This window comes from Nuphar pumila, chromosome 2 (genome assembly GCF_984573655.1).
Source record: "Nuphar pumila chromosome 2, dmNupPumi1.hap1.1, whole genome shotgun sequence".
Classification (NCBI taxonomy): domain Eukaryota; kingdom Viridiplantae; phylum Streptophyta; class Magnoliopsida; order Nymphaeales; family Nymphaeaceae; genus Nuphar; species Nuphar pumila.
Window position 1 is genome coordinate 80,137,844 of NC_143250.1, and position 10,926 is coordinate 80,148,769.

General features: G+C 38.9%; 1 protein-coding gene across 2 annotated transcripts; it reads right to left on the minus strand.

Moving 5' to 3' along the window:
• Positions 1-1,632: 1,632 nt before the first annotated feature.
• LOC149845812 (transcription factor PIF3-like) lies at positions 1,633-5,888 on the minus strand. 2 transcript variants are annotated; one of them, XR_016430225.1, is made up of 8 exons: positions 4,851-5,888; positions 3,480-4,716; positions 3,309-3,410; positions 3,155-3,220; positions 2,968-3,033; positions 2,388-2,885; positions 2,121-2,293; positions 1,633-2,017 (listed from the first exon to the last, which is right to left on the minus strand). XR_016430225.1 is itself a non-coding variant. In XM_089996030.1 (8 exons), the coding sequence occupies exons 1-8, from the start codon at positions 4,943-4,945 to the stop codon at positions 2,007-2,009; spliced, it is 2,196 nt and encodes a 731-aa protein (XP_089852156.1). In that variant the 5' UTR covers positions 4,946-5,887; the 3' UTR covers positions 1,633-2,006. The 2 variants fall into 2 exon arrangements, 1 of the variants encoding a protein (XP_089852156.1); XM_089996030.1 differs by having other exon boundaries at positions 2,121-2,241; positions 4,851-5,887.
• Between the last annotated feature and the right edge of the window lie 5,038 nt (positions 5,889-10,926).

Sequence of the window (10,926 nt, forward strand, 5' to 3'; positions counted from 1 at the left end):
TCAATGGATTCAATCCTTGGTTGACTGCTTAAATAATGCTTTGGGTCTAAAAGATTTGGGCATCTTATTCTTAAGCATTGAAGCATCCTTCACCCCCAGTGGTTTAATGCTTACTCAAAATAAATATACTTTGAACCTTCTTTCACACCAACATGATGGGTGCCAAACCGGTGTCTACACCCTTAGCGGTCAACTCACAGGTGATGCCTTTAAAGATCCTACCTTATATCATAGTGTAGTTGGTGCTCTTCAATATTTGACTCCCACTCATCCTGATTTGGCTTTTCGCTATGAATAAGGTATGTCAGTTTATGTATCGCCCTACTCAGTATCACTGGATTGTAGTCAAATAGATCCTCTGGTATTTAAAAGGTACTATTCACTATGGTCTCCTACTAGTCCTCTTCCCTTGCTCCCATGGTTTATACGGATGCTGATTGGGGTGCTCTGATGATCACAAGTCCACTAGTATCTATGCATTTTTTATTGAACGTAATCTAATTTTCTAAAGCTCTCGCAAGCATTCAGTTGTTGCTCGCTCTAGCATGGAAGCTGAATATCATGCCGTTGCCAAAGTCATCGTTGAGGTTACATGGATTGGCTATCTCATGCATGAACTAGGCTTTTCGTCACCTATGCCTCCAACTATATGGTGTGACAACCTTAGAGCCACATACCTGTCGGTCAACCCTATCTTGCACTCTTGCAACAAACACATCGAACTGGATGCGCATTTGTTCGGGACAAAGTTGCAAAGGGCCAGTTTCATGTTTGTTATATTCCTATCGAGGAACAGCTTGTTGATCTCCTCACAAAACCACTCATTTTTACTGGATTTGCTCACCTCAGGTCCAAGCTCATCGTGCAGCAAAGCCCATTGCGCTTGCAGGAGGATGTTAGAAGATCAGATTTGGATCCACCAAATCCGGATCCATCTAAACCAAATGAGACATTAGATAGGATTGAGATCAAGAGTCCAAGATTGATGAGGCGTCTAATAGGAAAGATATCAAAGTTCACACATTGGAGGTGTCCAGCAGAACTATGGATGTTGACAGCAAGTTTTCTAATTATAACATGAGTCTCACTTGTAATAGGTTACCAAGTGTAACACAAGTCCTATTGGGTAATACGTTGAATATGACTCTCATCTTATGTACTCTATAAATAAGAACCCCACACACTATTTTCTGTGTGGAGTGACTAAGATTGTGGAAGTAGGTTTGACCGAACAACGTTAATTGGACTGTGTTTTCTGTTACCACCACATCCTACTGGTTGATGCCATCCGTACCAGGAACTCAGCAATTTATGGAGTGCAGTAAGCAGTGATACCTGAAGTGGGCCAGGGTTCCATTTCAAACAAAAATGGCGAAGCACAGCACCACCTCTAAGCTGCAGATTAACACCAATTATTGACAGTCCTACGGTCATGTAGACTGCAGTCCTATCTGCTACATATGCATCATTCAAACACCATTCTTTTATTTAAGTTTCGAGGTTTTAGAATCTGGTATTCTTTCTTTATATCTCTGCCTTGTTTTTAATTCTATCTTTTCCTCGCCATATAACCATAATCACTTCAGCTTTCTTAAAGAAACATAGCACCACCAACTGCAGGAGTTCCACATAAAAGCAAGTGAAAAGAGTCCATACTGTCAATAAGCTTTAGAGGTGTAATCTACACAATTTTCTATTACATACAGCTGATCAAAACCCTGACAATCTAAAACACCAAACCTTACAGATCCCGCAAGAAAATGTACAAAGGCACACAGTGCCGCACCTCTCCAAGGCTTAAAACGCTGTTTTGTTAGTACTACTAGTTGTTCAAAGGCAGTCGTTATTGTCTAGCTCCTAGCCCACATCAGTTCTTGAATGAACCTTCTTCCATTACTAGCAGAACATTTCGTACCCAAGCATAAAATAAATGAATTGAATATAAGCAGAGATTATTCTGCCCACCAGTATCAGTCTCCATTCCCGAGGTCTCATAAGGGTGTACATCAATCACAGTCTGCAAATGAAGAAACGTTTCACAAGAGCATAATCAAGAGACCCTTCAAAATGGCATGCAAGAGATACAGCCTGATTGTACATCAGGATCAACTGCAACTCACCTCCCCCACTAGTAGGAACACCATCTGTTTTGGCAGTACTGGAGACCGTATTGCCAATAGTATGTCCAGGTTGATGAGTTGCTGGCACCGAGGTCGACTGGGGAAAGCATCCTTTTGTTCCCTGCACTAGCAAGAAAATCTATTGCACGTTGGCAATTTCATGGTGTGCAAACCTGAGAAAAAAAAGACTACCAGACATGTTTGAGAATGGTTCTCCTAATAAAGAGAATTGCATATATTCAAGAGAATATAGAAGAATAAAATGACCTGTGTTTGCTGGGAACTGCTACCATGTACCGGCGCTAAATTTGCATTCTGAACCTGGTCTTTTGGCGTGGATAGAAGAGCTGATCCAGAAGCAGGCATTGCAGTAACGGTAGCTGAAGCTTCAGATACTGAGGCCATCTTTGCTGGAAACCCAGAATATGGTGCAAATGGTCCCCGAGGCATGGTCATGGGGAGCCCTTGACCAGGAAGCCCATACATCGGAACACTTGACCCAGGCATGCCACCCAAAGTAGCAGGCACAGAAAGAGAAGAGAAAGGAAGCTGTGGACCATGTATTGGAGGCATCGGAATCATAGGGCAAGCAGAGGAACAGCCCATGTCAAGCATCCCCATACCAAAAGCCATGCCCATCCCGATTCCCATGCCCATCCCTACACCCACTGGAGGGAAGTGAGCCATATGAGACGCATGCATATGCAGCATCCCAGGAGGAATCATCATCGGAGGCATACACATTCCGCTGCCCATCGACATAATCTGCACTTACTAAGAAGAATCTATTATGGAAATTCATATCAATCAACACACTGCAAGTCTATGAGATGGCTAGATTTCTTACTTGTATTTGCAACTGAAGGGTTTTAAGATATTCGATGGCCTCATCAAGCATTGAAGCTTTGTCTGCCTGATAAAAGAACCAACGGATCAGCGATAACGTGAAGCAGCACGTGTTTTGCACTTCATATGACATCAGAGAACCAGCAAACTATGAAATTTAACAGATTTTTTGTGATAACGGGACTAACCTTATTACAGTTTGGTATAAGCTCTTGCAGCTCACGCATCTTCTCATTGATCCTATCTCTTCGCCTCTGTTGTGCAAGAATCAAGATCCAACCAAAAAAACTCTTGAGATTTGGGATTGAATTCAAAGATCCCAAAGGTACACATGCAACTAACCCTCTCTGATAAGTTGTGCACTTCTGCTGCACGGCTGCGCTTGGCACTCGTGCTCTTGGAGGTGGTTGCCTTCCTCACATCGACAGACTCCTCCTCAATATCCTGAAACAATCAGTGCTGTTTGAAGAAACAACGGTAAGAAGAATTTTCCTGAGAAAAAGATGTGCTTACCTCACTGCGGTATCCAGACTCTTCAACTTCTGTAGACTTTCTCTTGGAGTCATGTTTGTCATCTTTTGTGGTTCTCCCTCCACTGCTGCCTGAACAGACAGAGGAAGATGCAACTACAGGCTCAAACGCCTTTCCGCTCTCTGATCTTCCCAGTGCTGTGCTAGCTGCAAAACTGGGACTTTGGCGAAGGGTCTGATCTGGAGATCTGTTTCTACAGATTGAGGCATCCTCCTTACATCCAGCATAATCACGTTTGGTGCATGGTGGTTCCAGAACAGGCAGCTTGGTGGGGGTTGATTTCATATCTGCCTTAGAGAGTAGCCCAGCAACCTGAACTTGAAAACTTGGCATTCTGTTACATACACCAATTTGTTTTGAATCACTAGTTGAATAAACAACCGAAGATTCAACAGGTTTACTTTCAGTGTCAGATGATGCTTTGTTAGCAGAGATTCTAAATGGATCAGTGCTCGGGAGGCCTGCACCCATCCCCACGGACTGAAGATTGGTTTTAACCAGAGCAGCAGGCCTGGAGAAATGAGAAAAGTTCATAACACTCCCATTGTTAGTTGGCCTCGAAGGCTTCACAGGTGCAGGAATTGTCTTCATGTTCTGCGATGTAATCACCGAAGCTGGCGTCGGCATAGAATTTTCACGAGGAGCCTGGGAAATATCACTACCACCAAAATCTACAGGTCCGGGCCAAACTCCCTGAGATGAGGCTTGAAATTGAGAAGGTTGAACCAACTGACCGCTAACTTTCGAGGAAGCACGGGCAGCAATATTAAGCTCTGAATCTAGCACAGCCTCCTTGTATGAATTCCCCTGCTCAAGATTTGCACTGGTTTGTGCGGACACTATGTGAGAATTACCCAAGCTAGCAGTTTTATCCGAGCTAGCAGCATTGCTCAGTGCAGGCAAAGAATTCCTATTTATTCCAGATATTTCAGAGAAAAAATCTGAGCAATATTCCCTCTCTAGAGAATAATCAAGTGGGTAATTCAACCAAGGGGCCAATTCATCATCTTGAACTAAACCAACGGTTGCGGCTGTGCTGGAGGAGAAATCCTGAGCAACAGCCTCTATAGTTCCAAACTTTCCGTTTTTTGATTGGACGGAAAGGACCGCATCTTCTCCGCTACCAGTGGAGACCCAGCTCTTTTTATTTCTATTGTTCTGGGCCTGCATCACAATCTGCCCATTTTCCCACAGCAACTCAACAAATTGATTATCAGGCCTGAAATCAAATTCAGAAATCCAGTAAACCACACAAACAAAACCGCAAAAAGAAGTATGCTGATCTAAAAAGCGTATAGAAAAAATCTGATCAAACCAGGTAACAAAATTCAATCTCAGGAGATAAAAACTCACACAGAAGCTAGATCTGCAGAGCAGTTTGCTGTCAGCTTTGGTTTAGTCGGTTCCCATTTCCCCTTTGCCATTTGATGGAGTTCGGAATTAGACATGAGTGTTCAACCAACAATGGCACTGCTACACACTCATTACCCAAATGGACTCACCGGCAACTATAATATTATGAAAACTAACTATTGTTGGACCTCTTTCTACTGATGCTGCAAAACCCACTTCCCACACTACTCATAGGACAAAACCAAATCATTCAAAAATTAAATCCACAAAAAAGAAAAAGGGAAAGGGAAAAAACTGGCATGCATCACCTCACTCGATTTTTACCCTTTTATTTGTTGTTAAAGTCATCAGAATTCCCTAAATCACTATTCAAATCTCTCTTTTTTCTTTTTCTTCCCTTTTTATCCTCTGTGATTTTTATTTACAATTCATCATCATGGTTTCAAACAAACCCTTTTTCTTCTTTTAGGGGGAAAGAAGAAAAATCATAGAATTAACAATAGCCTCAGTCCAAGCCTACCCACTTGAGAAAACGGCAAACAAATCTAAACCCCATGATTAACAACTCTACCCACTTTTTCGTTTTCCGTGACAAAAACAAAAGGAAACCAGCTTAGACGCCAATCAACTTCCAGAAAAACGAAGAAAAATGACAAAAAGTAGAGACCCTGCACCATGAAAATCTAGATATGGCGTCTTCTCTTGTTTCACTGCTACGAGCTCAAAATAGAAAACCCACTTCCTGGTTTTCATGGAACACCCAAATATCATGCTTCCATTTCAACACCCAAAATACTTGAAAATATACTTATTCAACCCCGAAACAGAATCCCGGATAACTCGCTAATGTAAAGAAGAAGGGGAAGAAAAAAAAAAGAACTATTTTTTGTTGGACACCATTGGGGGCCTATTACTATACTCATATACGTGAAATATATACCTATATAGAAGATAGAGAAAACAAGTTAAACAAGTATCTGAAGAACCCAAATAGGGAATGCCGTCGATGAAGATCCAGCCAGCTCGTGGAATACGACAAACGGTTAGCAGGGAGAAGAAGGGCACACATATACCAAGTTGAGGCTAAACCCTACCATGGTTAAACCCTCGTTGGTTCATCCAGTTTAGTTGCACCAGATAACAATGATTGAGAAGAAGTTCCAATCATGTTTCTTATCCAATGGCTCAGTTTGGGTGTAGAATAAAAGATAAGGACTTGTTGCATAAACAAATATTAAGCCTAAGATATGTATAGAGATTCTTGCTCATATTTCTATAGTATATGGTGTTGGCGTGTGCAAGGTGTTTCTTGTATGTAGCATGGGATTAATGTCAGTTATTCTATTATAATATTATGTTGATAATATGTTAGTGGTGCTTGTACAAAGGAGTTTCTTACAGGCACCATGGGTTAGTTTTCAACTTATAAAAGATTAAGATATAGATTGACTTTGCTCTTGCGATTTGTGGAGGGGATGATTGGGACTACAAAATGGAAGTTCCTTCTGATGCGATTCGTGTGATAATTTTATGGTCTATTAAAAATAAAGTATGCTTTCAACAGCAAGACATGTCTTGCCAATCCCATCAATGCATGCCCAACAATCTATAAGGCCAAAACTCTGTGGTAAAGAAATGGCTGCAGGCTAAAATTCCCACAACTTTTAATGGGTTGAAGGTGGTTGCACTCTATAAAGTTGTCATTGAAGAGAGAGATGGACTTTGATTGTTTTCTTCATCACCTTGCCCAAATACAACATGCTCAAGGGTGCACGTGTGCCTTTGAGATCAGAGTAAATTTCCTTTCAAGGACCATTGGGAATAAGGGTGGCAAAACCTGACAGGACCCGCCAACCCGACCCCCCAACACGCCTCTTAGGTGGGTTCGGGTTTGGCTTAAACTAACCCGTTTAATAAACGGGTCGACCCACCTAACCCGTTTATTAAACGGGTCGGGTTCGTGTTAGGGGTATGCCAACCCGCCAACCCAGCTGACCCGTTTAATAAACGGGTTAGGCGGGCGGGTCAACCTGTTTACCTGAACCTGACCTGCCAACCCACCCGCTAACTCGTTTACCCGACCCAACCCGTTTATTAAACGGGTTGGCGGGTCATGTCGGTTTAATAAATGGGTCAGGTTCATGTTTGCCACAACAGACCCGTTTATTAAACGGGTCGGGTTCAGGTTGAGGTATGCTGACCCGCCAACCCGACCCTATTGCCACCCCTAATTGGGAGGGTGAGGCCCCGATACCCTCAACCACACACTTTGGTGGTGGTGATGTGACAAGTCACACTGCCGTGTTGCCCGGGGGGCCGGATCTTGACCGAATGGTGAGTTGTTCTCTATTAGTTCATGCAGCTTAGAGCTGAAGAAAAAGTCCTTGATAACCTCAACTTGAGTGGAAATTAACAAATGCATCAGAGCTTGGAATACAGAAACCAAGGAAATCTATAAGGACTTTGGCTGGCAACTGAAGTAAAAAGATGGATTATGGTGGAGCTAGTACAGGAACGAAACTGGAAGGGCTTGAAAAGGCCAAATGCTCAATAATGCAAGTAGCATCTTCTTTAAGAGAAGATGAGGCTACAAAAGTAGATCCACTAGCGAAGCTAGCTAAAGGGGGATCCAAAAATCTTGAAAGAGTCACCCCCGGATTGCTTCTCTCATAAGGGTGATACACAAATTTTGTATTAATGTTCTATACTTAATCCGATGATACCTGATAGGGTCTGCCTAACCCCATCTTGCCTTTAAAAAAAATATATAGAAAATGACTTTACTGTATGGCAAAAATGATATGTTTCTCGAAAAACCTCATAATTTTTTAAAATCTGCCCGATATCCAAAACCGCAAATGTTTAGCTTTAAAAAAACTATTTTACCCTTCACACAACAGACCTCCTAAGGTTCGCGTGATATATCAGTCATTTTATGTAACACCCCAAAATTTTAACTTGAAAATACATGATTTTTTTTTAAAAGAAGTGAATGATGCCAAGATTGATTTATGGTCTTTCTCTAATCAGACCAAACTCTAGGGAGTCAGCTTGTATACAAGCACTAACATTTAATAGCCTACTAAAATTAAGTTCGTGAAAGAGATACCAAAGATAAGATCCTTTTGTCAAAATGAAATACAAAAGATACAACATAAAACATTTATATGATTTTTATTAGAATTTTGAGTGGATTACATGTATGATAATTCAACATGGGACTGGATCCAATTCTCATATTGAACTTGGGTCTAGGTTTAACTTATAATTTGGTTCTAACTCAGGAATTTGATATCCAAAATAACAAGACAATATCATTCATAAATTTAATTAAATTATTTAAAAATAAAATTAAATAACAAGTCTTAACAATTCATAAATTGTTTCCAAAATAAATCTCAAATCTAAGAATTGGTTCTTGGCAACGCCCACAACATTCTGCCATCACTCCAGCTTCCTACTCATTACCTTAATATTGGTAATATAAGGGTCAAACTCATCAAGTCTCTGTAAGAACATAATAATAGTGCATGTATTTATAGAACAAGCATACATGACAATATACATTCTTTAAAACATGTGTCATGCAATCATATCGTAATGCATTCAAAAGAATGTCCATAACCATGAAATTTATACATTTTAACTAGACAAGTATATCAATTTAATCCATGCATTATCATTACCAAAACATGCATATACCCATGATTAAGCATTTACATTATTAGGACATATTTTCAATACAAGTTTTCACACAATATAGAGGTGATCAAGTTTAAGGCATTTATTTCTCTTTCTTACCACTCTTGCATGCACACACATGTTAAGTTTTTGAATGAGAAGAGACCACTCGAGTGTTTATTATGCTATATATTTTAATTTTTTGTGACTTAATAAATTAAATCCACTGAGACGGTCTATGACCGAAAGAGAAATCCTCCAGTGGTGGCAACAAATCAGATGCATCCTAACACTTCTGCAGAAGATATGAACCTACCACCTAGGACACATTGGTAATCTGACCTCTTAACTTTGAGGATTGAGGACCAAGTGAGACGCCCTTACTCTCAAATGACACATGATGGTTCAATGAAGTTTTGTATTACCTACTCTCTCCAAGGTAAGACCGTCTAAATGAGTTTTATTAAGGATGTCATTACATTCATCACATGTACTATTTCATTCAATACTCAATGACTCACTAGCTCAAGTACCCCTCCAGAATAGTTTTCACATTGTCTTTCATGGCTTAAGCATCACACTACTCATTCATGGTAGTTACACAATTTCATTAGCTTAAACAAGTTAATAACCCATTCATTATACTCCAGTACCTTTAAACCAGTCGAACATCTTACATATGAAGGCGATCCCTAAATTATTGTGTGTGCATATTGTTTTTTTTTATAACTTGGTGTACTTTTAGCACTCCATGGTTTTTTTTTAACCCCTTGCTCGTTCATGAGTGATCACATATGCATGCATGCTTTTCATGCCTTATAGCACACCATCATCACATGCCACACAATATACATATTTGTGCACTCAAGGCACCACTTTGGTTTCTTTGAACTATGCAAGCTCATCATAACATAATCATATGCAACATATCAAATTTGTGCACTGATGGCACAACATTGGTTTCTTGAACCACAAGCTCATTCGTGAGCATTCACATATAATGTATGCATGTATTTTGTCTTATAGCACATAACAACATCATATAATATCATATTGCAATTCATAATATCATACTGCATACCATAACATTATATTGCACATTTACATATCATGCAACCCATTATAGTATTATAATAGAAAAATTCGGTATAACATACAAATTAAGTTTACAAAATATGACACAACCATACAACCTCATTAGGCTCACATCCAATACACCAATAGGTCGTGTGTCCATCTGGTTCACCTCTAGATCCAAATCATGTCCATCCAGTTCCATTTTAAAAGCATAACATACACGCAATCACAAGTTTTTAATTCAGAACTGTTTGAATATAATTTCTCAGTGATCAGAAATTCTGTCATGAATCATATGAAATGAATTCGGCTATGAAATTTTTACTGTAACACATGTTAGCTGTCTATAGGAAAATATCTATATGTAAACTCATTCTGGATCAAGAAATAAAAATTATGTAAGTGAAACTTGTTTTCTATTCACAAAACAATCCTGTTTGGTTCGATCTTTCTAATGAAAAATCAACCATGCATCACACATAATGAAATAAATTCTAGAATTTTTATAATAGGTACTTTGATATGTCTGTCACAAGTTTTTAAAAATCCAGACTTAAACTCATTTTTTATAAATAATTAAAAATCTTGTGATGTAGGCTATTTCAGTTATTTAACAAACTATTTTCCAAAAATTACAAGTTTTGAACTGAAGTTCCATGATTTTTAATTTCCAAACTGTAAATAATCAGCCTATAAGATTTTTATCATGTGTTCTTCAATATACCGACTAACACACATAAAAAATTTAACTATAAATCATGAATAATTTGAGAGCAATAAATTCTACAACAATGTGCAACCTACATAGATTTTCTGTCCAGATATAAATTCTATGTTAACTTGCAGAGGTCATATCTCCCAACCCCTAACTCAATTGAGTCTAATTTTTTTTTGTAACTTCTTTCATATGCCTAAAACATCTTCAAAAATTTTCAGGATTTATGAGTTCACTTTTTTGGAGAACCAAATTTTTCTTTAAGGCTGGTCAGAATAAATAAATAGAACAACATGCAGTTTTCAAGAAAACACATAAATAACATGCATCCAATAATTTTGATTTATCAAAATCATATCATATTCATGTATATACACATGTAATCATACTGAACAAGATCCAATATTTTTATATAAAAGAACATGTTTTTCTTAAAAACTGATTTCTAAAAAGGATTACGAGTTTCTGAAAATCTTTATACATGTCATAATATCATATCTAGACTGATATGTATGTTTTAATATACATATGAGAACCATCTCATAGCATGTACATGTAGTCTAGTTTATACACACATACAATGTTAGTATGCCCCTACCTCAA

Coding starts and splice junctions, on each gene's coding strand:
- LOC149845812 (XM_089996030.1), bottom strand. CDS start 4,945: ATGTCTAATTCCGAACTCCATCAAATGGCAAAGGGGAAATGGGAACCG. Junction 4,717..4,850: donor TCTGCAGATCTAGCTTCTGT/GTGAGTTTTTAT, acceptor ATTTGATTTCAG/GCCTGATAATCAATTTGTTG. Junction 2,242..2,387: donor GCAGTTCCCAGCAAACACAG/GTCATTTTATTC, acceptor TTGCTAGTGCAG/GGAACAAAAGGATGCTTTCC.